Source organism: Protomyctophum parallelum (assembly GCF_964188405.1).
Source record: "Protomyctophum parallelum genome assembly, chromosome: 8".
NCBI lineage: Eukaryota > Metazoa > Chordata > Actinopteri > Myctophiformes > Myctophidae > Protomyctophum > Protomyctophum parallelum.
Window position 1 is genome coordinate 9,045,392 of NC_139703.1, and position 27,846 is coordinate 9,073,237.

At 42.4% G+C, this 27,846-nt stretch overlaps 4 protein-coding genes across 4 annotated transcripts in view; 2 read left to right on the forward strand and 2 right to left on the reverse strand.

Annotated features, from left to right (window-relative positions):
- The window catches only part of fancd2 (FA complementation group D2), a 34,314-nt gene extending 32,774 nt beyond the window's left edge, over positions 1-1,540 (reverse strand). Inside the window, exon 1 of the mRNA XM_083770844.1 lies at positions 1,331-1,540. The gene's annotated coding sequence lies outside the window, so the exon portion shown is untranslated. The remainder of the gene's footprint in view (positions 1-1,330) is intronic.
- Positions 1-27,846, forward strand: part of LOC310862779 (RNA-binding protein 5-like) — a 102,562-nt gene that overhangs the window by 20,579 nt on the left and 54,137 nt on the right. The gene's annotated exons all lie outside the window — the stretch shown is intronic.
- Positions 2,142-4,395, forward strand: gpx1b (glutathione peroxidase 1b). The gene is made up of 2 exons (XM_083771468.1): positions 2,142-2,487; positions 3,770-4,395. Exons 1-2 carry the CDS (start codon positions 2,272-2,274, stop codon positions 4,112-4,114), a joined length of 561 nt encoding a protein of 186 aa, XP_083627594.1. The 5' UTR covers positions 2,142-2,271; the 3' UTR covers positions 4,115-4,395.
- usp4 (ubiquitin specific peptidase 4 (proto-oncogene)) lies at positions 4,867-27,734 on the reverse strand. The gene is made up of 22 exons (XM_083771467.1): positions 27,549-27,734; positions 25,859-25,986; positions 25,226-25,356; positions 24,997-25,123; positions 23,735-23,880; positions 23,271-23,332; positions 20,810-20,953; positions 20,102-20,219; positions 19,670-19,843; positions 18,713-18,871; positions 17,843-18,067; positions 16,241-16,324; positions 16,027-16,121; positions 15,214-15,396; positions 13,890-14,143; positions 11,675-11,926; positions 10,786-10,856; positions 10,296-10,411; positions 9,786-9,935; positions 8,558-8,661; positions 7,527-7,615; positions 4,867-7,360 (listed from the first exon to the last, which is right to left on the reverse strand). Exons 1-22 carry the CDS (start codon positions 27,704-27,706, stop codon positions 7,235-7,237), a joined length of 3,096 nt encoding a protein of 1,031 aa, XP_083627593.1. The 5' UTR covers positions 27,707-27,734; the 3' UTR covers positions 4,867-7,234.

A 27,846-nucleotide genomic window follows, 5' to 3' on the forward strand; every position in this document is an offset into this window, starting at 1 on the left:
GATTTAACCAAAAACCTGTCAGAAAAACATGCTGGTGCTACAACATGCTATTTGTGAATTGAAAATGGAGGACCCTTATGTAAACAAGTCTTAGTGATTTTTCTGGTTTTATCCTCTTGGCAGATGTTGTATTATTAACCTGTACATTCGTTGAACTGTACCCATTCTACAAATGTTATACATTTTTCAATCAATCAATCAAAACTGGTGCAGGTGTGGTGGTAGTGGTACCCCTGTGCTGTGTTAAGGATTAGGGTTAGGGATCTACTGTATCTAGCTCTGGTCCATAGCAACGCATTAGAGCTATATGGACCAGAGCTAGGATCTATCCAAAATCCTGTCATTGGTCAAAACCATGCTTAGGTTGTACCCAGGCTGTCAGAAAACCATGTTGGTGGGTAGTGGTAAACTAGCCTCTCTCGGAACCCCCTGGGTCAGCCCAATCTATCGTGCCGAAGCGGGCTGACCATGGGGTCCCTGTGCGTTAATGTGTTTTCGTATGTAAATTATAGAACGCAGACATAAATACCGTCGGATACGTCGTTTCTGCGCCATTTGAGGGCTTCTGTTCGTTTGAGTGTTTCTGATTTTGAGAACTCTAGTTTACAACGGACACCGCAATGTGGTGTCAATAAATAAGGAAGGAAGAGATGAATCAAACGGCTTCCGCGGCACAGGAAAATTCGCAGCGGTGTCCGTTGTAAACTAGAGTTCTCAAAATCAGAAACACTCAAACGAACAGAAGCCCTCAAACGGCGCAGAAACGACGGTATTTATGTTTATTTATGTTTGCGTACCAGGTAGCAGGGTAGCGGTGGAATAGGAGCCCATGGTCTGGGTCTCAAAAATGTCAGAAACTTCAGTACCATTGGGTTCTGACTTGTGGGGCTAGTGGTAAACCTACCTACCTACTCAGTGAAGAGATGCATCCTAATCCAAAACCCTTGACCATGGTGTAGCCTTGATACATGTCAACATGTATCATGAGTCATGACCATCTTCTTATGATCCAAGGCTAAACCATGGTGGTATCATTTCAACTTTCAAGTACAGTGTACACTGTTGACTGTACACATGAAATAAAATGCAGCAATGTACACATGCACACGCACACATTAAATCTATGAAATAATATAACTGTTATCGCAGCCATTCTAGGTACGTGGACGTGGTACCATAGCAGTGTTAGTATAGCAAGCTGTTTTGATTATGCTAACTTTAATGACAAACTGATGTGGGTTTAAAATGACAATAAGCCCCACTATACATTAGATGTCACACTACGTTCCAGTTTAGATGTTTATCAAAAGAATGGCAAAGTGGAACTTACTGTATGTAGTGTTTACAGGTTAAAATAGACAAGACGACACAGAACAGCAGTCAGGATCAAATTCACAACAAGACTTCCCGCGCCGTGACGTCGCTCCCCTCAGCCTCAGGGATCTTCACACCAGTGTCAACAGCGTGCTGAAACCTCCACGTGAATTAAAATATAATAGCTCAAATTAAAGTGTCTACATCTATAGACCGTCGGACAACCCGTTGTGGAGAATATACTTCTGTTTCACCATGTCAATTAATAACTAAAACATATTACACACGCACGCCGGAATAATGGAATGTTATGAGAGCGCTCTTGAATTCACAGTTGTTGACGGTCCCTGAGGTGTACACCGGGTTGCCATGTTTTTCTGTAAAGTTGCTTGTACTGTATTTGTAATACAATAGGTGGGGGGGGGCTTATTTCTAGTTACAAGTGTATACATTTGCTTATTTGGGCTTGCTTCCTAATGTTTTAATTGTTGTTAAGCAATAATAATCAAGGCACTCCCAAATTGTCTGTAGTGTAGTGCTGTGCAGTGCAGACAGACCCCCATCTGAAAATGTTTTGTACCCCAAAACCAGATTTGTGTTGTTAAAAAATATATAATCTAAAATATCCCCCCTCCCCAAATTCTACAAGCCCAGACCGCGTAGATTGGTCAACTAGATAGAAGTGATCCATCCATCCATGTGCCTTTCTCTTGCCCTTGTTTTCATAGACCTGGTTGCTCTCTTTCGCAAAATCTGGCAAAACTGGTTGTACCGCCCACTTGATACCTCCTCCTTTGCCTCACTGTCAAAAGCAGATGACAGTGAACTTGAAGTACAGTAGAGACTAGAGAGACAGAACACTTACCCATCACTTCACTACACAGGGACATCTTCTTCAACGAGGAGGAAAGACACTATACGCACCTTAAGACAGCGAATAAATCACTAAAAAGTACAATGGCTGTAAATTTCCACGACCTAACCGCCAACCTCGTAAACGGAGAGGCGTTTAAGTTCTCCTCCCTTCGGGGCAAAGTTGTCCTTATTGAGAACGTCGCGTCTCTCTGAGGTACGACCACCAGGGATTACACCCAGATGAACGAGCTCCACGAGAAGTTCTCGAGCAAGGGGCTTGTGATCCTGGGAGTTCCCTGCAACCAGTTCGGCCATCAGGTAAATACATTATGCACATCAGTTCATATTTTGATATTTTGTGATCTATAGGCCTATACGACTGGGTAAAGGTGTGTAGTGTATTGGCGCCCAGACGTGAACATGGGACACCTCGTTGTAAAATTTGTACAAAATGTTTGCAAAAATGTAAATGTAATGTAAAGTATAAATGATGTGAAGCTGAACATGCAGGCACAGTACATGATTATTAGACTTTAATTGTATCCCAGTTCAACTTCTTGTTTAAATAAATGACAAGTGATATACAGGTTTTGTAGCAATTTGTAGTAATTGTAGAAATGTTACTCCTTAGTTAATTGTCGAATGTTTAAGTAAGGTGTTATATTCATGTAGGCTATACTTTATACTTTACTAAATGAGGTTGCCCAGACAGACAGTCTGCTCCTTGGTGCCCAGACTGCCCACCTATCCTGTTACCGTTGTTTTTTTCAGACCATTGTAGTGTCTGGTTAATGGTCAGAAGGCCACCGTCGGGGGAATAGGACAATTCAGACAGGTTTAACATGAGTACATTTATTGTAAGATATAGGCTACTTGAACATGGTTACAGGACAGAAGGGAGAGGGGGTTTGGCGAGATATCACACAGAGTGGACTGGAGAGAGAGGGAGGGAGAAAGGGGAAAGAGGGGTGCAGTTCTTTCCTTTACTTTTGAATACTTTTGAATTGATCTGGATTATATTATATATCAAGAAATCAAAGTGGTTTTTATAATGGACTAAATCAATTAGACTTGTTTGTGTGTGTCTTATTATGGGCGGCTGTGGCTCAGGAGGTGGAGCAGGTCGTCCAATGATCCCTGGGTTGGCAGTTCGAATCCCGGCTCCTCCTGTCCACATGGCGAAGTGTCCTTGGGCAAGACACTGAACCCCACATTTGCCTCCAATGAGTCGGTCGGTGTGAGCTCGCCACCATTGGTGTGAATGTGGGAAGTGAGGACGCTGGCGGCGTCGACTGTTCGCCGCTTCACCTCCCAATGAATGAATGAAGCATTGTAAGGTGCTTTGAGCACTTGGAAAAGCGCTATAAAATGCAATTCATTATTACAAGCTAAAAAGCCCTTTGCACTTGTCTCTAAGATTACACCTGTGATGTGACAAATAAAGCTGATTGTAGCCTAATTGATTCTACAATAGCCTTGAAGAGTCAGACTGTCATAGTATTTTTATGACAGATGACCGTCTTGATCCAAGGCCAATTCATCTCTGATTCTACTATTGATCTCAACTTGAATGTCTGGTGTGTGGTTTAACCCTTTGCAGGAGAACTGCAAGAACGAGGAGATCTTCCAGTCTCTGAAATACATCCGTCCAGGAAATGGCTTTGAGCCCAAGTTCCAGCTCCTTCAGAAGGTGGACGTGAACGGGAAGGATGCCCATCCCCTGTTCGTGTTCCTGAAGGAGAAGCTGCCGACCCACGACTCAATGGTTCTGATGGACGACCCCAAGTTCATCATGTGGAGCCCCGTGCTCCGAAACGACGTCTCCTGGAACTTTGAGAAGTTCCTCGTTGGACCGGACGGAGTGCCCTTCAAGCGCTACAGCAAACACTTCCTGACCAGCGACATCGAGGCAGACATCAAGAAACTCCTCAACCTGGCAAAATAAACCGTCCTAGTAATAATGCCTGTCAGCTTTCCAAATTCCAATGTCCTATAAATAGCTTGCTGTAAGGTTGGCGTACGTGTGCAACGTGTTTTAAGAACCCACCTGTGCTTTTCTTGTGCTAAATGTTGCCGTGTTCTGAACTTTTACTGTATGAAGGCATCCTTTAAAATCAATATTGAGAGGGATAACCGATGAAATGTAAAAGTCTTAACTTCCCTGGAGCATTGTGTTCTTGTAAAGCACAGTAACGTGGCTCAATAAAATGTGTTGGTTTTTCCTAAGATGCAGGTCTCCATACACTCTTTGTCTTTAGCAGGTAAATATTCTCATCGTTATAGAACCATACCAATACATTGTACGCATTTTGGGCGGGAACCCCTTTTGGTGTTAGCATTATGTTATGCTTTAGCTATTGAAAAATAGCAGATCTACAAGCTCATAGCGCTACGAGGTCTGCTATTTTTGTAAAATCGAAGAACCACTGACATAGAAACATAGCTTTTTCAGAAAACTGTCAGGGTGTAGAAGACATTTTTAGAATCTGATCTCAGGTCAAAATGGGTTAAATGTCATTTGTTCCCCCACAAATGAGTCTTGAAAAATCAGTGTCCGTTCGTCTTATAATCAGAGTCTAGACTGAGACTACATTTCCTAAGAATTTACAAGAGGATATCCACAACATGCTCCAAGAATACACTAACGTATTGACTAATTTCCCTTTTCACACCACTTTGGACTCCAAACAAAGGATCTCGTTTAGGCTCCCAGTCTTTATTGTATTTTCAATCCAAATATTTCTCAATTAAAAACAAATATTGTAGATATTGGCAATATGAATATTAGGACACAATATAACTATTTGAAATAGTGTGAATATTTACATCTATTCAGCAAATTGATTTATGTGGAATTGGAGTTGCTCTTGTGATGGGTTTTACAGATATGTAAAGCTTTTCTATTCATTGGCATAAATATGATTATATGTACTCATGTCAGAAGGGCATTATCACGGCAGGACCAACCAGCAAAAAGGACACTTTCAGTCCCATTGACATTTACATGCTGTCGTGTCACATGGAAAAAGCACAAAACTAATGCAGCATATCCTATGGGAATCGTATCCATAAAGTAGTTACTGTATGTTGCATCTGGTTTTACAAGTCCTTTTGATATTAACTTGATTATAATGTATTCAACCCCCACATTAAAAGGTGTTAAAGATTAATCGTTTAGATGAGGCACCTTTCAGTGTCAAGATGAGTTTTAGGTACAAATCGGTAACTCAAATATTTAAATGAATAAAGGGATTACTAGAGACTCCTCGATTTCTCCCACCTATGGAAGAATGTGCCGTACTGTTTTATTTAAGAGCTGAGCAAAGTTGACTGAATCCACTGGAAACGCATAGTTCCAAATGCCTGCCAACGCCCTCCTCAAACAATTAGGCTGTTGCACTAGCGCTGTCCTGCACCAAGTCTGATAACGTGTAGATTGCTTATCGTGATCAGCAGCTAATTCAAGTTTCATAAATTAAAGCACCACTTTTATACTGGTTTATTTTGCTTCACTCAAGTGTGCTTTGAAGATATCAAATAACAGCCATATCAATACAGAGCTGCAAGAATACAAGACTAAGGACAAGCCATTGCAGATGAGCTAGGGGTCTCCACTCAGGCAGCAATCAATCAAAAATGTTTAAAAAGAAAACACCACATTAAAAGACCTGGAACTGCAGCATGACAGATCGAGGGCCCGATGCTAAGGCAAAACCATCCTTTTGTAACCATTTCTAGTTAGACCAGAAGCAGAGAATGAATTATTGGAAAGTTCAAAGTGACTCTTTTTTTCCCCCTCCTTTAATCGGGTTGCAGAAATAAAAGGCCGCTTTTGCATTGTGTAACAATGAAAAATGAAATTAAAAGAGTGTTAGCAGGACAGAAGTCCCCTAACAGATAGCCATGGGGAAGCCGACTCTTGACAGCGGCGCTGATGGCCTGAAGATGCATTCACACCGGATACGATAAAAATAAACCACGTTGCTTGAATAGTGTCACTCTGTTGCACTGGACACAACATTTTCGCTTGAAGCAGTGCTTTGCTTTGCCACCCACAGACACCGGCTGCTGTGCTTCAGCAAAAATCACTTGAGTTGAACAATTTTCAATTTGCGCGATTTGCGTCACTTTGGGCATACAAGCAAAATAATGCTTGATATTGCGTCTTTACATTAACTTGGATCGAATTGCGTTGCTCAAAATAATCGCACCCTGTGTGAACGCACAAGAGCCAAAGCTACAAAACAGGCTCCGACACATCTCATGGCAGGGCCCAGATGAGGAAAAATCTTGAAATGAGACATTTATTTTGTTTGTTTGAATAATTTCAACAGACTCTGCAGGCCAGGAACAAGTGGAGAGCCAGTCTATAGCAGAGCAAACACCGTCTGTAAACTATTCTCAATGGATCTACTGTTCATAGGCGCCGTAATGACATAGGATCCATGTCTGTGTGCCGCACTGTGCACACCGTAATGGCAATACAGTTTTGCATGTACCCTCACTGCAGAAAGATTATTGGAGAGGAGTGTTCCCGTAGTAGGCCCATCGTCAAAACAGCTGGTACATTGATTTATCATGTACAACTTGGAACGCTTTGGTTGAAACAGTATGTGCATTTGGCTTTTTGTTTTCGTTTGCATTTCTAACTGTTCCTGTGTGGGTAACAGAAAACGTTTCCTGTGTGGGTAACAGAAAACGTTCCCTGTGTGGGTGACAGAAAACCTTTATCTATAGATTTGAGGGCACTTCTAACATTCTGTTCGTCCAGTGAGAGTATTCCCCCTTTTCATTTCCAGACTAGTAAACTATGTTTCTAATTCAGCAGGCCACCCGCTCCAGGGAGAAAAGTCTCTCGGGCCACCCTTCTGTCAAGGCTTCTGGCTCTAGTGGATGAGATGCGAGACAAATCAAAACACAAGGAGGGTAGGGGTTAATAATAGCGACTCTGTGGAGTCTCCAGTCACTGAAGTAGCTTGGTGCGCGCATCAAAATGTCTCCGTTTGCCATAATAGTTTCAGTGCGTGTCCTTTTTTTTTTCTTTTTTTTTTTGCAACAGTGCTTATCAGTTGGTGTCCATGTGATCGTCGGCTACTTGGGGGGCTCCTCCTAAAGAGGCAGAGGGCTGTGGCTTGGAGGGGGCATCCCCTGCGTCTCTGCGTTGGTAAAACAGTACGTAGGCTGCTTTAGTCTGCGGAAAGAGGAGACGTATGAGATTACAAACACTGTCACCCGATGCCAAGGACAAGAGGGCCCAGAGGTCTCATCGGACATGAGCATGAATTAGGCGGTTTATCTTGGGTTTAAGGTACAGGACTGAATAGAATAGAATAAAACAACAAGGTGTACAAGCTCACCACAATCTGATCCTCTGCGGCAGACGAAACACTGCTATCGTCAAAGTAATGCCACTTTCCGTCCAATTTATTTTTGCCATAAGCCGTGTCTGTTGGCGAGGAGAAAGGCAGAGCCATCAATGTCAATCCATGTAGTTGTATTTGTTAATGTAATGCCCACAAGTACAGCCCCCAATTCACACTTAACCCATTTAGGCCTAAGGCCGATTCTAGGCCGGTTTCTGAAAAACTTCAAATATTTATATAGCAGCATCAAAAATGTTACATTTTTGAATACTGTACAGAACCCAAATATGGGTGCCCGGCCTGAGGGGGTAAGACACCAATAGGGGTTCTGCCCATTTTCATCACAACTGATGCATAAATACTGATAAAAATATCTAGTTCTTCATAACGCATAATATGATCCGTTGAGACAATATCCCACGAGTCCACAGTGAATAATGGCACAAAGAAGGGAACAAGTGCCAATATGAAATGCAACAGATTTAAAAATAAAAAGTTTCCCTGGTTGGAATAACGTGTTCCTTCCACACGCTACGTCCAACCAGGGAAACTCCCCCCTGTCAGGGGTAAAGGAGCAACTTGGACACTCAGGCATGAAGGAAGCATGAGTTCAAGTCCGTTGCTCTTCCCTTGTCCCCCATATATGGGGACTAGGTTGGTGGAGGGTGTGTAGAAAAATGGGTTACAAAATCGTGGGATAAAACAAAAAAACGTGGCAGGCGGGCACCTCAGACAATTTTGACCGGTGTCACATTACAAAAGATGAACACATACATAGTAGTAGGTAAAATACAGTAGTAGGTACAATAAAGCTATCAAAATAAATGGAAGGCATTTTTCTTGATTTCGAAAACAAAATGATATAATGAAAATAAACTGGGTTTATTTCAATATGTAATGTCAACTGCCGTGTCCTACTGTGTATGTGAAAATGACTGCAGTGTGTTTGACTGGAGGAGAAGGCTGCCGTGTGTAATTAAAGATAAAAGATTAACTATACAGTGGGAAGGTAAAAGATCACTTACAGTGGCCTCCTCCCATTCCGCCATAGTGGTTGGAGACAGCAACGAGGTCATAAACATAGGGTCCAGCCTTGGGATCACACACAAACTCAGACAGGGTCAGATCCCTGAGAAAGAAAACAGTAACACATCATCAGCAAATCTAAACCTGGCATTTACTGCCAAGAGAGAATGCAACTCAAAACAACCAAGAGTTTGCGCTGTAATAATACAATTGCAACATGGCTCAAATTTAGACTAGAATCATGACTATGGCGACATTTTACTCTCCATCTTTATTAATGTAAATATTTTTGGACACGGTCACCACATCTTTACATTATTATCTATATTGGGGCCACGGAACACAGGAGCAAGTTCAATTGACCACATTCTACATCACTTATTTGGAAATGACAACAAGCCCATTACAATACTTTCATATTCCTTTTCACTTCAAAATAAGTGGTTTAGAGTACAATTGGGTTAAATGTGACTCGTTTTACCAAAATGGACACCACTGTAAAGCTCAGTGAGTTTGCATCATGTCCCACATTTCTACAACAAAGCTGCCAAGTCAAATGTTATCCTAATCCTAACCGATAGGCCTTGCCAACTACTATGAAAATAAGGCCCAGGTTGTTTAAAAACAGGAATGTTCCTTTTAAGAAAAGGTTTGGTGAAGGACAGATGGGTCTTTGTCTCTGGCAATATGAGTAAGCATGACTGGGCTTTCTGTGAAAAGGAACTCTTGTGTGCCGGTAAACGTCTCAGTTCTGCTTCCTTGTTACCTAGTGGATAAGGTTGCTCAACACGAGGCTACGAGTGCAATTCATAAAAAAGGTAGCCTTTACAGTTTACACACTGACTGTACCACTCTGGAGCAACATCTCCATTACAAAACGCATGAGGAAATGAGACTTCTGCAAACATGTCAACATGATAGAACGTCCGTTTATTAGTACAATAGATCAAAAGGAATTTGGCAACACATTCAAAAGGTGTGACCAGAGCTTTAGTTTGAACTTCCCTGTTCATGCCTCTGGGCAATATCCCCTGCTGCACTGAGCTCCACAAACTCCCTCTAGTGTAAAACGCTGAGTAAAACACTGACCTTTTCCTTTTAAATGCCCAACTAGTTAGGCGAACCAAAGTGCTCTCCTTGAGGCACTTTGAGCCAGCTGTGTGTTATGGAATGTGCTCTACAAATTAACCTTCACAGTTCACTGCTGCTGTGTTGATGCCAGCGTACCTGATAGGAAAGTCCACCACTGTGTCCAGCTTGTCCCTCCAGCATCGGTTGTAGGAGAAACGCTTTAGGTGAACTACCAGAACGCGAGGCAACGACCATAGGTCAAACTTCTTTGTTGCCTGCTGGTGTTTCTTACAGGTGGGACAATACCTGTGTAAACAAGACGGAAGTATTTATGAATAGCATAATTAATTATTGCCATTACAGTGAAAATCTCCAAACTCTAAGGAGCTATTGTTTAACCCATTTTGACCCGAGATCAGATTCTAAAAATGTCTTCTACATCCTGACAGTTTTCTGAAAAAGCTATGTTTCCGTCAGTCGTTCTATTTTTCAAAAATAGCAGACCTACAAGCTTGTAGCGCGCCACTCAGTGGCGCGCTATGAGCTTGTAGATCTGCTATTTTTCAATAGCTAAAGCATAACATAATGCCAACACCAAAAGGGGTTAATGACCATGAATGGTTTTGTTACAATGTCAAGACTGAAGGTCGTATAGGAAAGCCATACCACGGATCGTGTTCTCCGAGTGTCTCCATGGTTGTGAAGAGCTCGATGCATTCCCTCAGAGCCACCGTGGCCTTCTTTTTCTGCGGTTGGAGCATGCTGTCGTGTTTCTCATAGGCCTGCAAACACACACACACGGACCGTATTGGTAACGAGCGTTTATAATTACATTTTTGCATACCATCATCTGGGTGGGCTATACGGTTGTTGGCTAGACCAGTCATTGGTCCTACAACTACAACCCATCTCAAACCCTCACCCTAAACCTAACCTCCCACGGGGCAGCACACGTAAACCTAACCTTAACCCATGTCTAACCAATGACTACTAGTCTAAACTAAGTATGCACCACGGCTTTACGATGAAATGGTAGCTTTTGCCGATTTTGCAGAAATTAAATCAAACATGCACATACAAGGGAGGCAGTCAGACATTGCATGCATACAGGGTAGATAGGTGGCCCTTGCTGTGTTGTAGCTGTACTAGAACTGACCTCTGCTTCCTGGTCATCATAACACACTTTCTTTGTGTCCGAGTCCCAGTCGATCGCCACTGTGGAATGTGCTGCAGAAACATAATAAATCCAACTTTTGTCAGCTCAATCAAAACATAATTATTTCAATAAATCATAAGCAACATGCTTCTCCGCCTTTCCTCTACAGTATGTGAACACGTGTAGAGGAATTAATTAATCTGGACAGAATTTGTGTTCACATAAAGAGCAAAGACAGCAAAATAATGCATTTACATAGTGACATATTGACACATGTCTAAAGCAGGTCAGCCCTGGTTGAGAAGTGACACAGGCATGATGATAAGACAGTCCAACAGAATATGTATCGAAACTCCACTGAATGGAACAGAATATAATAAGCTTGTAGCTTGTTCTTGCACCGGAGCGGTTTCAAATAAATATTCGTAGTGCGTTTACAACAATCCATTGTACAACTGAGGAAGTGGAAAGACGCTAAATCGTCAAAAGAGAAATAGTGGCAGAAAATGTGCATTTAGTAAAATATCTCCACTTTCCCAACCGGTTTAACACGAACCTCATTCTTCCTACTTCTTCCAGTGAGTGACTATGGCAATGAAGTGATTTTCCGCCTGTTCGAGCGAGTGATCCGACCAGAGGACTTTAGGTGTGAAAGGGACCCAAATGTTGCACTGAATGTGGTGATCTATCGATTCCTGTCCTGCCCTGTTCCAACGGACAAGGTTTCCTTTCCTGCAGACAACGTCACGTGCTGTCAATCGGCCAATCCTTTTTTCTTTTCTTTTTTTTTAAGGTCGCGCAAACGTCACTTTTCTTTGTCGATTATCAGCCGTTTTACACCCTGTGGCAAAAATTGTTAAACATTTCCAATGTTAAAACTGTAACTTACGATTCAGTTTAAGGACATTTCCGTCACAAGGCAGTGGGCTGATGTTGGCTGTTCCATAGGAGTTGACCATGCTGAAGGTGAAGAGCTTGGGCGGTGTGGAGGAGCACAGCTTGGCTTTAGGTGTGGAGCACAGCTTGGTTTTGGGACCGTTTTCCAAGTCGGACGTCTCCGTCTCCTCGTCCTCTTCCTCCTCTTCCGACTGGCCATTTTCTGGCTCTGGGCTCACCTGGTGGTCCATGGCCTCCTCCTCACCTGCACATAATTCACAAAGACCAATCGATAGATTTACACCTTTTTTAATCTGCTAGAAATAATCGTTATCTGTAGGCTTGGGCAACATCCTCAATTCAATCATCTGTGTTTTTCAATTCAATTACCGGTAACTAGGGGTGGGTCCCGAATCTCGGGACCAAGTATGTACCGAACCGAACGTGCCTGGGTACCCATTACAATAATTCAATTTCGGTTCTCTCTATCGGTTCCCACAGACAAGCAGTCACACGATATTTATTTATTTTCTTCCCTTAATAGATGCGCAGGGAACAGAGCTGATCTACAAGCCTACATTGCGTTGCATTAGCGACGCGTTGTGGGCTTGTGGCTTGCAGAGGCGGAGCCATCTCTCTGCATGGAGTTAGTTGTCGAGGAGTCTAGAGACAGTGACACGCGCTGTGCCTGGCACTGAGGCAACATCATTATTAAAGTTTCTTAAACGTAATTTTCAAGTGAAGTTTATGGGAGGAAACTTTTAAGAGGGGACAGGAATCTTGCACCTTGTCTGAGTCTTCATTGCATACGTGCGCAGCACGCAGCATTGAATCAACATGAGACAAGGAGAGAAAGCGTTGGTGCACTCACTTCGAGTGCGCACCTGTGTGTGTGTGTGTGTGTGTGTGTGTGTGTGTGTGTGTGTGTGTGTGTGTGATCACGGCGTAGGGTCCAGATACCCAGTCTAACTTCGAGAGGTGGCGAAAAAACAACAAAAGATAGCCTACTTAATTTACACAGTCAATCGTGTGTGTTTTGCTCTCAGATCTCAGACATGCTTTTATTTGTTATTGGTAATAAGAGAAGTAGCCTACAACACTATTGCCCTGGGTAAATACAGAATCGAGATACATTTAAAAGAATCACTAATTATCCACAAATGGCTCAATAAAGGAGAAGATGTTATACTATTCATTATACATGTCTTTAGTATACAGTATACACTCTGCTCTGACATGCCATGCAGACTGTGCACCACATGAGACTATCTTTTAATTTTTTTCTAGATTTCTGACTTTGTGTTGCAGTGATGTTTATGTTGTGTAGTCTCTCAGGCATATTTGTTGTCATTGTCAGTAGTAGTAAGAGGTAACTGTAGTATCCACAAATGGCTCAACTGTTAAAGGAAAGGATGTTGGTCTATACTCTATTCATCTGTCTTAAATCAAAGTCTTAAAAACCAAAGCTTTGTGAAAAACAATTGACCTTAAGTTTATACCATTTATTTTTTTACTACATTATCCACAAATGGCTCAACTGAATGAGGAGGAAGAGATGTTACACTATTTATTCATTACATGTCTTAAATTGACATTGAGCTTTTTTGTTAAACATTTGACCTCTTTTATATCATTTTGGAACCGAAATAGGGAACCGTTAAGAACCGGAATCGATAAGCAGAACCGGAACCGGACTCGAAAGAATCCTAATGATACCCATCCCTACCGGTAACCCATTTTGGGCAGGAACCCCTATGTGTTTTAAGCATTATGTTACACTTTAGCTATTGAAAAATAGCAGATCTACAAGCTCATAGCATGGCACCAAGTGCCGCGCTACGAGCTTGTAGGTCTGAGTTTTGAAAAATCGTGGCAATGTGGCGCAAATCTTTGAATATATATTCTTTCAGAGCAAACGTTTTTAACTCAAATATTTGCTTCTGGGAACATATTTTCAGATGGGGGTCAGTGGCCAATTACATATATTTTTTAGGGTCCTTGACATGAAAATGTTTGAAAACCACTGACATAGAAACATAGGGTTTTCAGAAAACGGTCAGGATTTTAAAAACTATTTGTAGAATCGTCCTCAGGTCTAAATGGGTTAAGTACCGTAAGCCTGAAACAGTCAATGTCTGGTCCTTGGGTGTACAGTACACCCTCAGGGTTAAATTAACACTCAGGATTTCACATATAGATTCCATATCCATCCACACACGGTGGCTTACCCTCACAGAGCCCATTAGGCCCGTTGCAGGTCCCCGAGTGGTTGCTGCCATTGCTGGAGCTGGCACTGCACGAGGCCCGGTCCGATAAGGGGCTGCCGCAGCCGCCCAGGTTAGTGTTGTTGTGACTGGAGGATGATGACGTGGAGCATTCAGCTGCCTGGCTGCAGCTGGTGAAGGTGGCTGACGCTGACGCCGACGCCGACGCTGTAGCCCTGCTTTCACTGCAGGGGTTCTGAGAGGGCTTCACGTAGCGTCTGGGGCCACAGAAAACAAGAAAAATAAATACCGTTAATCTGGAGTCACAGGAACCAGAGATTTCATTAGGCCCGTAATTACCGGTTTTGGCTGGGTTTTCTTTTTTATGACAAACACTGGATGATATAATGCCCTCCGGACATCCTGGCCAGAAAGGCAGACCCATTGAAAGAACAGTACTAGTAGTTACGACACTCTGACGTCCCCATCTATCGGCCATGCTTTATCAACACCGATTAGGAGTATTCAGCGTTAGAACTAGGGATCTTAACTATTAATTGAAAATGGATTCATAGCTGAATAAACGTAACAGTTAATTAATTGAAAATTCTGCGGTTCCATCATTGGGCTGTTTTCTGTAAATGTAATGCCGTCTGTGCGCGTGCGGCTGAGGAACACATGTTGGCTGGTTAAAAAAGTCCCCCCTCCCACCCCCCCTCACCTTGGTAGCCACAGAAACGTCTTTGCTTTTGTGATATGACAGACAAGACAGTGTACTTTTCATTTAATTTTATTCATCATAAAAGATGCCATTGCCTGGGCCTGTGTCTCAAATGGTCAAATAAACATTTGATTAAGGAATATAATATACCTTTTGTATTCTGTAGAATACAGAATATGCAAAATGTAGAATATGCAAAATGTAGATTTGTATGTTACAGTAAGCCAATACCGGTATGCTACATGAAGCAAGCACCATTACACACAGCCAGATGCACAACATATGCGGTATTTTAAGATGAATGTGGCTGTTTTTATACCAGATGTCCGGGATACTGTAATCATTCTGGACATTCTGGTCGGCAGTTTGAAATCCTATCACGACCTCTGCCTGGAGCCTGTGATCCGCACGTAATTCCGACGGAGCATTAGTCCGACATGCATGTCGACATTCGCTGCTCCCGCGCTTGCGGTTATGGTTAGGTTAGGGTTTGAGGTAGGTGGTCGATTGTCGGACCAATGACTAGTCTGAACCAAGTACTGCACCCGTGATCGCCAATATACTGAAGTGAAAACACTCAAAGGTCCCTCTGTGAACCAACCCATGGAAGAATTAACCTGCACATACCCGATCCTCTCCAGAATCTTCTCATACAGAACCTCTGCGATGAGGTTCTGCCTGGGCACAGTAATGAGTAGAGGCTGGCCAAACAGCATGGTGCCTGTGGAGCCTCCGCCGTGTTTGGAGTGGCGCTCCCTGAAGTACACGGGCAGGTTCATCTTCTCGCTGTCCTCCTCCTGCACTTCGTACCTGCAAGGAGAAAAGAACACACCGTTGGCCATGGCGACATGCCCCGACGGGTCATCCTTTACTCCAGAGGTTCTCAAACGTTTCTGTGTCAAGAAACCCCAAATTGATATGGATTAGGCTTCAGACAACAAGGTTTTGTGCCAGAGATCCTGAGAAAGATTAGTTAAAATACGCAAAAGTATTCAAGATTTCCCTTTTCGTAAAAACAAAACAAAATCATTAGACCCGAGAACGATTCTACAAAAATGTCTTCCAATCGAAATCCTAACAGTTTTCTGAAAAGCCTATGTTTCTATATCAGTGGTGCTCAACCATTCCATGTCAAGGATGTTGTTCCAGGCACCCCAGAATCAAAGATTTGAGTTAAAAACGTTCACTGTGAAAGAATACATCTTCAAATATTTGCGCCACATTTTCACGATTTAAAAAAAATAGCTAAAGCATAACATAATCCTTAAAACACGAAAAGGGACTCCTTTCCAGTTTTTGAATAGCGAACGTATGAATGGACAAAGTGGTTAAATTGATTGTGATGCTATGTACTGTTAAATGCTTTTCCTGGGGACACCCTGGAACGCCCCCCCCCCCCCCCTTTGAGAACCACTGCTTTTACTCCACACTGAGACTTACACAAAGATGTCATCTTTCTCCATGATTTGGTTGAGGCCGTCGTCCCGCCTGTAGATTTTATGGAACCGGTGATTGTAAACGTCAGCCACCACCATCTAGGAAGACGCAAGTAAATTCAATAAAATAAAGTAGAAAATTGCATGATTCCATTATATTTCAACCACGGAAATTATACCGAATTCATTTTGCTAGCATAAGAGGGTATGTTGCTTACGTTCTCTGGAGGGAATCCACAGAGTCGAGACAAGGCGCCACACAGGTCCATCACTGTACCCATCTTGGGGACCACCACTCGGTACTGACAGAATAATCAATGGAGATAGATCAGAAAGTGAACCACTTTATTAAAATGTGGATTGCTCCTGATACAAACTACATCAACCATAAACACAAAGGTATGTTTCAAATATTTGAATTAATGTTGTTAATTAATGTCCTAATGTCCTACTATAGAATGTACTTCAGAGTAATGAAATGCATCCAAATATTTAAGTAAGCTCATGGACCAAAAGGGGAAAATATTTCTAAGAGACCAACACAATTATTTTTGCTGCTCGATTATTGCATTATTGGTAGATTAGTTAAACACATACCAACATTAATCCTAGGTTTAGCACTGTTAGATACCCCTCTTTGATGTGGAAACATTGGTATGAGAGCCTCTTATAGATTTAATTTTTACGAGAGAGAGTTTTATAAACCAATGTATTTATTTGTAACGGTTTTGTATGTTTAAAATTGTTGTTTGTCGTCTACTGGCTACGGCTGTCAATAAAGTTTCATTCATTAAACCCACTGGTATGTACTGTACATAAACAGTTTTCTTTTATTAAATTTAATCGCCACTCTGTTACAACTTCAACACTGGGGGTAGAAAAGACATCTGGGAATCAGCATGTCCCCGGTTCCAACAAATGTCAGTACCCAAGATTAGATACTACCGGTACTCAATATATTAGTAGCAAGAGGGGCAAAGCCAAATTTATTTTGTTGAGCGACACCTACAGATAGAGCGCGGGGACATATACGGTACACACGAAGATGCGGCAAGAAAGCGCCTAGTCCAGGCGTCTCTTCTGGGTTTTTAAACAGCTGGTGGATGGAAACTATGCTCGCACGGCTTCAACTTGTAACGTCGGCAAAAAGGGAAACGCTTTGACGACGCTACAACTTGAAGCTACGTGCGAGCGTCATTTCCATCCACCAGCTGTTCAACCCATTTCGGCGTGAGACCAGATTTTACAAATATCTTCTGACAGTTTTCTGAAAATCCTATGTTTCTATGTCAGTGGTGCTCAACCTTTTTCATGTCAAGGACCCCCAGAATTATCTGTATTTTTAAGCTCATATGAGCTTGTAGATCTGCTATTTTTCAACAGCTAAAGTATAACATAATGCTTAAACCACCAATAGGCTTAGGAAGAGACCACCTTTCTTGCTGCTTCTTCGCGCGAACATGGTTTTATCCTCGGGTTTAGTAGTGTGACGTAGATGGTGCGCTGTGACTGGCCAGTCGCTGTGATTGACAGCCTACACCTAAACCTAACCTTAACCTTAGTAAAACTATACCTAAACCTAACCTCAGTAAACTATACATAACCTTAACCTCAGTAAAACTATACCTAAACCTAACCTTAACCTCAGTAAAACTATACCTAAACCTAACCTCAGTAAACTATACCTAAACCTAACCTAAAACTAACACAGTGGCTGGGGGGCATATCCAAAAACCCGAATCCAAGGATAAAACCCTTTTAGCCTTCTTTGCGCGTATATGTGCACGACACTCCTACAGGTACTGATGTGATCATCTCACCTGTGTGGGTCTGGACTGAGGGTCTGAGCGGACCAGGAACACCTCCATGGTGCGGTCCTTCTTCATGGGCAGAGGCAGTGTGAGGTAGCAGAAGGGGTCAAAGGTCACAGAGACCATGGCGCACTCTGGGCATACCAGCGTTGACTTGAAGAGGCCGTGGAATATGTCCACTATGATGGAGTCGTTTCGTAAGCGATGATTAGTCAAAGCTTCTTTAGCTACAATCTGTAATACAAAAAGAAAGTTATAGAAAAATCACATAAGTTGAGGACAGTTGAAGACAGTTGAGCAAGTTGAGGACCAAGGAATGTATTGGTGGTATATTTGTGAACAGTATAACTTTCTGCATTTGCAGCTTTAGATCACGTCCCACCTTTTGCTCGAAAATGTAATAATAATGAATTTGTATAGCGCTTTTCAAAGTGCTCAAAGCGCTTTACAATGGTTCATTCATACATTGGGAGATGAAGCGTCCTCACTTACCACATTCACACACCAATGGTGGCAATGTGGGGTTCAGTGTCTTGCCCAAGAACATTTCGACATGTGGACAGGAGGAGCCGGGATTCGAACCGCCGACCCAGGGATCATTGGATGACCTGCTCCACCTCCTGAGCCACAGCCGCCCACAAATGTTGTAATACTTTTGTAATGCTTCAAAATAGTGATCTTAGCTGTCACCCATTTTCAGTGCAATACAATAGTCAATCCAAGCATAAGGAGAAGGGGGAAAAAAGCTCTCAATCCAATGTATCAAACACAAAAGATGTGTTGGGAGGACAGAATAATGTTCAGAAGGCACAAACATCTAAAGCTCCATAAGAAGTATCATTATGTAACAAAGTGTTGCCTAAGCACAGTTTGCTGCACCTCATCTGGACGGCCCTCAGCATCTTTAAGGGCCAGGTAAGGCTTCTTTTTGACGCGGTTCAGGTCTTCGTGCAGCCCGTCCAGCAAAAAGGCCAGCAGCTCCTGGGAGTCCTGCTGCTGGTAGCCAGAGAACTGGGGGGCAAACCGCCCAACCTGCGTCTGAAACATTTAAAAAATATATAAAATCACACCGTTTTGTCCATTTATTTCAACAAGGCAGAAATCTTTTTCAGGCTATAAAAGATATTGAGGGGCCGTTAAATTTACCCAGAGTTAACACTGAATTAACACTCCATTTTGGCCTGACGTTGAAATTAAAAAAATGTTCTAAATCATGAACATTTTCTGCAAAACTCAATATTTCATGTCGAGGACCCCAAACATTATATGTAATTGGCTGCCGACCCCCCCCCCCCCCCCCCCCATCTCAAAATTTGTTGTTTCCAGGACCCCCCCCCCCCCCAGAAGCAAATATTTGAGTTAAAAACATTCGCTCTGAAAGAATATACATTCAAAGATTTGCGCCACATTTTCACGATTAAAGAAAAATAACAGACCTACGAGCTTGTAGATCTGCTATTTTTCAATAGCTAAAGTATAACATAATCCTTAAAAACACCAAATGGGGTTCCCGCCCAGAATGGGTCAACACAGGGTTTGACACTACTCACTTTGAAGGTACGTGGGGCCACATAGCTACTGCGGCTGCACCACATCTGTTTGACCAGGTCACTACTCACTTTGAAGGTACGTGGGGCCACATAGCTACTGCGGCTGCGCCACATCTGTTTGACCAGGTCACTACTCACTTTGAAGGTACGTGGGGCCACATAGCTACAGTACTGCGGCTGCGCCACATCTGTTTGACCAGGTCACTACTCACTTTGAAGGTACGTGGGGCCACATAGCTACAGTACTGCGGCTGCGCCACATCTGTTTGACCAGGTCACTACTCACTTTGAAGGTACGTGGGGCCACATAGCTACTGCGGCTGAGCCACATCTGTTTGACCAGGTCAGCGTAGGCCTCTGCGATCTCCCCCCTCATCCCAAGTGGATTCTCCCGGTTAATCTCTGCTTCGTACTGATCATCCAGGAAGTATTCGGTGAGTGGGGATGCATTGCTCAGGCACTGGAGAAAAGAAAGTATTGAATAAATGTTTACAAAATATCTTCATATCTTAACATTTTTTGTTTTGGGTGCAGTACTTAGTTTAGACACGCCATTGGTTAGACCAGTCCTTAGTCCTACAACTACAACCTATCTCAAACCCTCACCTCCCACGGGGCAGCACACCTAAACCTAACCTTAACCCATGTCTAACCAATGACTAGTCTAAACTAAGTATTGTTTTTGCCAAGGCCGATAGCACCGGCATGTATATTTTACCTGGAGGGCAGAGTTCATGAAGCATGTGTTGCCTAGATTGCTGAGACCACACAGGCCAGGCTGAGATTGTGACTCCCGGTAGTTGTAGGAGCTGCTGTACGAATTGTAGCCACCCAATCTATTAGGAGGGGAGGGGGGTGGGGGGGAAGAAAGACAACAAAACCTTTTAAATACATAAAAACTAGTTGAGTTGGGTTTTTGAGGCACCTCAACATGCGAGTCTAATTTGGGTATGATTGTTACATTCATATGACATTTTTGTAAAAATAAAAAAATAGGGCCTGCCCACACATTTTTAAGGCAATTACAGGCAAACGATATAGAGTATCAAAACCCTGTCTGACGGTCATTGTAACATGACTCACGACGAGACCATTCATGTTTAATTTAATTTGGAGACAAAGAAAATAAGCTTATTTGGAACCATGGAAATAAACATTATTTTCATCCACTCTTAAGTGAATTTGAAGGTAATGACAACAAATTAGGAGAAAGGTGAAAAAGAAGTTACTTTACTCAAGATAAAAGTGGAAAAAACTTAAGTCAGGTTGTAATTGACAATTTTGTGAAATAAAGAAATACGCTGTGCAAATACTCTGCTCTCGATGTGAGAACAGAGAAGTCTGTCCGTCAACACCAAGGACGAGACCTTCTGGCCTGCCGAGTGCGAGCCAGGGACGGTATTTCATCTGATTAAAGGAGTCTTACCGGTTGCCAGAAGTGCTGTTGTTCAGTGTGTAACTGGAGTTACTGCTGTTATCTCCATTGGTTACGGTCGAGGAGATCGTCGCTGAAGAGTTGGAGGAGAGTTTAGGGGAGGTAGTGAAAGTCCTGGACGTGGCAGCGCTGGATCTGATAAATGTGAGCAAAAGTACAGCAAGGTTTCAGGCAAACGTTACAGAGTGAGGTCAGGGTTTCACTGCCATGTTTAAATAAACTTATACACATAAATAAATATTACATACACAAAATGTATATATATATTATTATGTTTGTTATGGGCAACAGAATGAGGTTCAGAAACAGGACAACCATTATCTTGTCTTGATAACTAAAAGACCCAGCACACCAAGCCGCCAAACTAACAGTGATTGATCATATGGCTTTGAGTCCCCTCACATCTCTGGTAAAGGCCAAGCTGGAGCGCACTGCAATCAGTGTCTGCTTCAGGGAATTCAATCCCAATACCAGTAGGTGGCAGTAGGCCGTCTTCTACCAGTAGGTGGCAGTAGGCAGTCTTCCTGGCATACCCATTAGAGTAAGGGATGTGAATCTTTTGAGTCAGAACTATTCATAATTCAAAAATGTATTCTCGATTCAAACCCATTCCCAATCCTACCTGCTCATCCTTTATGGCCAATGTCAATATTAGTTGGCTTGCAAATTATATACATAAGAAAAACTTGATTCAATTAAGGAATCGAACCTGGAACAACTAACCATTCAGCTATGCCGCCCCGAATCAAACCCTAACATGCAGAAGAGGCAAACTCCAAAGCCGAGATGACCAAGGGCCATTTCTCAATACCAACAGCACAAACAACAGACTTGTCCTTGGGAAGAATGTCCTTATCAAGTTAAAATGTGGTTAACTCTCAAGAATGTCATTTAGTGTTGCCATTGACAGATATTACGATAAATGTCTGGCCGAATACTTAAATAAATAACATTATAGTAACAAATTAAATACAAACGGATTCAATCCGGCCGGGGTGTTGGGGTTTCCCATTCATTATTGTCATCCCAACACAGACACTCCGATGACTGACAGAATGAATAAACAAACTTGAACGTGTCATGGTCAAATATCACACATCCTCGTCTTCACAACATGTGTGACCTGCGACCAAGCTGGACTTTGATGCATATGGCCTTTCTCCAAGTTTTGGCAACAAGCTGTTGTGGCAAGATAGCCAAATCTATGTTTTGAATAATAGAAATAAAATTGCCAAGAAGAATGAACACTGATTACGTTCCGCATATATGTAGTTTGCCAACACTTTTGAAGCAGAACAGAGGTGGGAAGCTTGTAGACGTGTTTAACTCGTTTTACTTTCACCCTTATGTTGGCAATTAAAGATCAGGAAGTAAACAAAGCCATAAATTATACGGTCATCTATGAATGTTTCCAGAAGATTACAGCTCAATGTGTATTTGCTTCTTAACCATCACCAACAACTTCAAAGTACGGTAGGTTTATGTAGCAATTTAACCACTATTGGCTCAAGAAGACACAGCTGGTTAAATGTGCATAAAGTGGTTTCCTTAACGTTACCCATGAGTTTCATATATTCTCTAAACATGCTTGGATGGCGTTACTCACTGAGCCACCATTTTCACGGTACTCTCATATCAACATTTCATTCATCTGCGTTATACAGTATGTCGATGGCTTCCTTCTGGTCACTTTTGTTTTGTGACTTTTCGTGATGCTTCGCGCTAATAGATTAGCTATTTTCACTACTTATTTGTTCTCTAATTTATGGCATTTCTTGGATTTATTTTATTTATTATTATTTAATTGCTTTGAAAATAAATGTTTTTCGAAAGGAATGAAAATACACCGCACAGGCGCACACTACATCTGCTAACCTTCTTCAGGCATAAAGATGCCTGAAGGTCCAGTCCGGAGGGACCGAAACGGTGCCTTATTAAAATAAAGAAAATAATAAAATAAAATAAAACGAGCAGATACGGGTGCATTTTCATTCCTTTCATTGATGTCCTGTGCATACGCCTGATTTCTAGGTGTGCGAAAGCTTTTTCCTACAATGGGAATGTATTTTGAAATAATATCAAAAGCAAAAAATAAAGAGATGTGTCCACAACCGACAAATGGGTCTCCGAGTCCCGACCCAGTGTTTGGGAGCCAGTGCACTAGAATAGAAGAACTACAAGGGCCACAGATGCTCATAGACGGCTGGTGTCGGCTTGGTGTGTCAGGGCCTTCTTTTTAAATGTTTTTTTGCGGCTTTCGCCTTTTTTTATAGGAGGGACAGACAGTAGGCCGACAGGAAATGGGGGAGAGAGATGGGGGAGTGACATGCAGTAAAGGCCGTCGGGATCGGGAGTCGAACCCGCGGCACACTGCCGGCCAAGGTGCCTGGACCGCTGAGCTACCGCCCAGGCCCGTCAGGGCCTTCTGATCTAGACCAGGAGTTTGGCTTACTTGGGATGGGAGGCTTGTCTGGGCCACGTGCCGTCCTCGTTCTTCCGTTCAATCACAAGCACCTGAGAGAGACAAGCAGGGGAGATTAAAGTCATTCCGACTTTCTTACTTAATTACAGGATCAGATTTGAAATGAATATGAGCTGGGGATGGGGACTACCAGGCAAAAAGCTATAAGGCTCATACCGTAGGTACATTTTAGATGTGGCTGGCAGGTCTGCTAAGCGCTAATAGTTTCAAAATGTTTTACATTACTCGGAAGTCGGAATGTCCCCGATCTCATGTTGGTAAAGGTTTTACAGTATAGTCAAAATGGGTTCAATATAATCAATAATGTATATGAAACAGACACTCCCGTTTACATCCATCATTAATACATTGTGTGAGAACTAGAGGATTGATTTGCTTGGGATTCTCGGAAACAAAGATCAGAGGTTATTTGAGCGATATCGCTGTACTTTTACCTGTCCTTGGAACAGACCAGCATCCTGCACAGTGCTGTCTGGTTTGTTCAGCTGCTCGTACGTGTTGCTCATGTATTTGTTCCACAGCCGCGTCTCCTTCTCTGACGGAATTTCAAAAAGCGACCTCATCTCCTTCTCTATGGTATCTGAAGGGGAACAAATCCATAACATTGTTACTAAACACAACTGATTTGTAACATTGTCGTTACAAAACAACTGATGCCCAAACAACTTTTGTTGTGGAAATGACCGGATACAGTAGGTGGGCTTTAAACCAAATCTGAGCACAGTGCAGTTAAAAACTAGCGAAGTAAAAAGAAAAGGCCAATTGTGTTCGACGTGTAGATGCTTGACAAAGACGGATGCACCACGATGCATTTGCAACAACAAATGACAATTATGATAGAATCATTATCTCTCTCTGTACAGTCAACCATTTCCATCAAGGAAAATCGACTAAACTGTCCCACCACAGAATAAAGTTTAATAATTACTAATAATATGGGAACAATATGAACCAGGGCAATTTTAATGCAGTCACGGCAGTGGAGCTACCCTTCATTGATTAAAAAGGTAACATTCCCCGGCGGTGACGGAGACGCGACGCTGACTCGCCCGGTGGAGCCCTGGTGTAAAGCCTCAACAACCACACCAATGATTCGCCATGCAACTCTTTGCAACCATTATCCCCTATGGCAGTTGCAAGGAGTTGCACTGGTGTGGTTGACCAGAATTGACTTTAAAACCGTTATGTTGCAAGGAGTTGCAACTGGTGTAGTTTGGGCTTAAAATAGGCTTCAGGTCTCTACTTTCTATACTACTAGTAGGTGCACTATAACCCAGGGTCCATTTGGAGCAATGTAGGCATCAAGTAGATGCTCTTAATAAAGCAGAGCGACTTACAGTAAGCAAGAACACATAAACACATAAATAAAATACATAGAAATAGTCATCGAAAATCACAAGTAAATAACTAAAAGTAGAATGCCTGTACAATGAAACTATATGTATACACTATAGAATGGTAAGTCTACATAATATGCCATCTAAATTACATAGTTTTAGCATTTGCATATATCTGCAAGGTCGTCGAGCTAGGGCAAGTGCTACGGAACCCCCTATAGGAATTGGACACCATTAAGGAATCAAAGAGTGAATCGTTAAAATCCTTAAGGAATCAAAGAGCGAATCGTTAAAATCCTTAAGGAATCAAAGAGCGAATCGTTAAAATCCTTAAGGATCCATACGTAATAGTAACTCACCTATAGTGTCAGCTTTACTGAAATGACGCGTTACCACATTGTCCATGTTGTCATTCTCACACAAGTTCAGTTCCAACAAGTAGACCTCCACTTTGCAATGCTTGACAAACATACCGTGTTCAACCACCTAGGGACAAAAAAAACAAACAAAAAAACAACTTTGTTAACAGAATTAGAAGTCCGCATCAGACGAATAGTTCAAAAAGTGAGATGTCTTATGTGGCATTACCTTCCTGACGATGGCTCTCTGGCCCTCAAGACAACCATACCAGCTGACCAGCTTGTTCCACGCTTCAGTGGGAACTAGGACATAGTCCAGCTCATCTATAAGGTGCTCTTTCAGGACTTGGGTCTCATGGTCTATAGGAGAGAACACAAAAATGGTGCATTTGTATCTTTGTGATCCTCATACAGACGTCTCAAACATGCTATAATTAATAGTAACAAAGATATTTGAGTATTTAATCCAGGGGTAGGCAACGTTAGGCACAGGTGCTGCCATCATTGGCACAGGGCACACTGACATAAAGTGACAGAGTCCTCTGACATCTGTATGCCAATTACATCTTCCATGCACATCATTCTACATTGATTCAAACTCTGAACTTTGACTAGGGAGGTGGTCTTGGAGACAGGTGGGGTTATTGCCTAGTCTTTAGATCATTACAATGTCCTGATGAGAAAGAAAATAGTTCAGAATAATAAATAAAAACTTTGTTATATTTATGGACAATCAAAAACAGTTGGAAATATTTTAATCATTAATGCCATGCTCACAATCAAGAAAATAAAAACATGGAACTGCATGTCATGTCAAGAAAGGTTGCCGACCCCTGATTTAACCTCTCAACTCAAGGTTTACCTGAGAACAGTCCAGAGTTATCAATAGGTCCGGGATAGAGGCTTTGCTCTCCGACATTGTACATGTCCCAACTGTCAAATCCCACATATTTCTTCCACTGTTTGAACCACCGACTATCTATCAAGTACCTGGAAAGAAGAAGTGCTCAGGTTGGTAACAGTGAAAGTTAACAGTTAATACAAACTACTTCCATGTTTTCTCATTGATTGATTGATTGATTGATTGATTGATTGATTGATTGAAATATTTATTAACAGTTTGTAGAATTTACAGTACATTTTAAGCACAAACTCAATACAAAAGACTGTCAACTGTGAGTGGACGACCCAATTAAGCATTACACTTGTTTACAACAGGGTCCACATTGTTCAATTCATCAAAACAAAAACTCATTAGGCTTATGTGATCAATCACTGGCACATTTCATTTTATTTGTAACAGTTAGGGTTAGTTTTTGTTTTGGGGACTCTTTCTACCTTATTTGAATATAAAGATATGGGAATTTAATGGAATACATATTTGGAAGTGTTACTCTATAATGCAATATTGCAACATACAGTAACTAACATGAACATTGTTGCCCTTCTGCCAGGAAAGTACATTATGCAACAACAAACAAACTGTGACGTGCCCTGCCTGTGTCGCATTAACAGATATAGCAACAGCAAGCTAGACTGCCTTTAATCTCTTCACAAGTGAGAATCTTTTCCACAGCGTTGCTTTCATGACTCTAAAGTTCATGTCTACGAGATCCCCTTCCTTCCCTACCTCAGTCTGACTGAAATACCCACCCAACTCACTGCATTCTTTGTTTGTGAACGATGCCCTACTCAGGCCACTGCCCCTTCACACAGTCTGTTATGAACCCAATTCTAGGTCAAATATGGTCTATTTAAGACACTATGTGTAACAAATTAGCCACATTGCTAGTAGGTTGCTAATCAAATCAGATGGGCCAGTACATGTCACTCTCTGGGGTTTCTAAATTCTGATACAGAGGCCGGTCAGATTGCTCACTATCTCGCCTTCATAAGTTTGTATGTCAACATTAGCCCGTTGTTGTTAACATTGACTGAAATTAACAAGTGTTATTTTCTGTTTCATTCATCCCAGCCAGGCCGGTGTGATCTTCACTTTAAATAGGATAAACAATAACTTCCCTCACAAACAATACGCCAGCTAACGCCAATTAGCTACAAGCTATATAAACCAAGTTACTAAAGGTAGCTTGGAAACTTCACATATTTAGTTTCGCTTTCATTTCCTGATGATTAACGTTAGTTGGGTGGAGGAAACTGGTTTACAAACATGGCTTCATTTGAAAACGGGCCTTTTAAGCCGAGTAACGTTAGCTAGTAGCAAACACATTAGCTCATGTTTTTAGTTGTCATCATAATAAATACACTAGTGAAGCCCATGCTAATACTGGGTGGTTAGTCAGCCGGGTGTCTCGGCCCGCACACACTAGTGACACAGTGGGTCCCTGTTGTTTGTAACGTGTGTTGACGGTCCCACACAAACATAGAGCTAACGACAACACATTCCACTTGTGAAATCATTGCATGAGTTGGCCTGTCTGATAGCTTCGGTGGCTAGCCGTTAGCATTTCCTGTTTGTGTGAGGAGCAGAGAGGAGAGGGAGGGCTGACGTTTATTATTTAGCCCCGGTAGTTGCCGAGCCCTTAGCTTACCATTCGTCGCCTTTTCGCAGAGTAGTTTTGAGAAGTGACCCCACGGTCTGTTTCTGGTTTTCGGTCGAAGGTGTCGGTATCTGAGCGGTCACCACCGCCGGCTCCGAGTCGGAGTCGGCCGCGCTACCCGACTCGGGTCCGCCTCCCTCGGCCATCATGCAGAGAGTGTACCGGTGTCGTCGTGAACGCGCGGCTGAAGAGCCTCTTGAACGAGCTTAACGTCGACGACACTGGGACGGTTCTTCTTCTGTTGGTCACCAATGCAGCCCAGTCCTCCACGGCCACTGCCCCCTGGCGT

What these genes read in the sequence shown, in the direction of transcription:
- usp4 (XM_083771467.1), bottom strand. Translation starts at nt 27,706, where the DNA reads ATGATGGCCGAGGGAGGCGGACCCGAGTCGGGTAGCGCGGCCGACTCC. An exon ending in TGGCCCCACGTACCTTCAAA is followed by an intron (nt 18,872 to 19,669) that starts GTGAGTAGTGAC and finishes TAAATGTTTCAG; the next exon opens with ACGCAGGTTGGGCGGTTTGC. An exon ending in CTCGGAGAACACGATCCGTG is followed by an intron (nt 9,936 to 10,295) that starts GTATGGCTTTCC and finishes TTGTTTACACAG; the next exon opens with GTATTGTCCCACCTGTAAGA.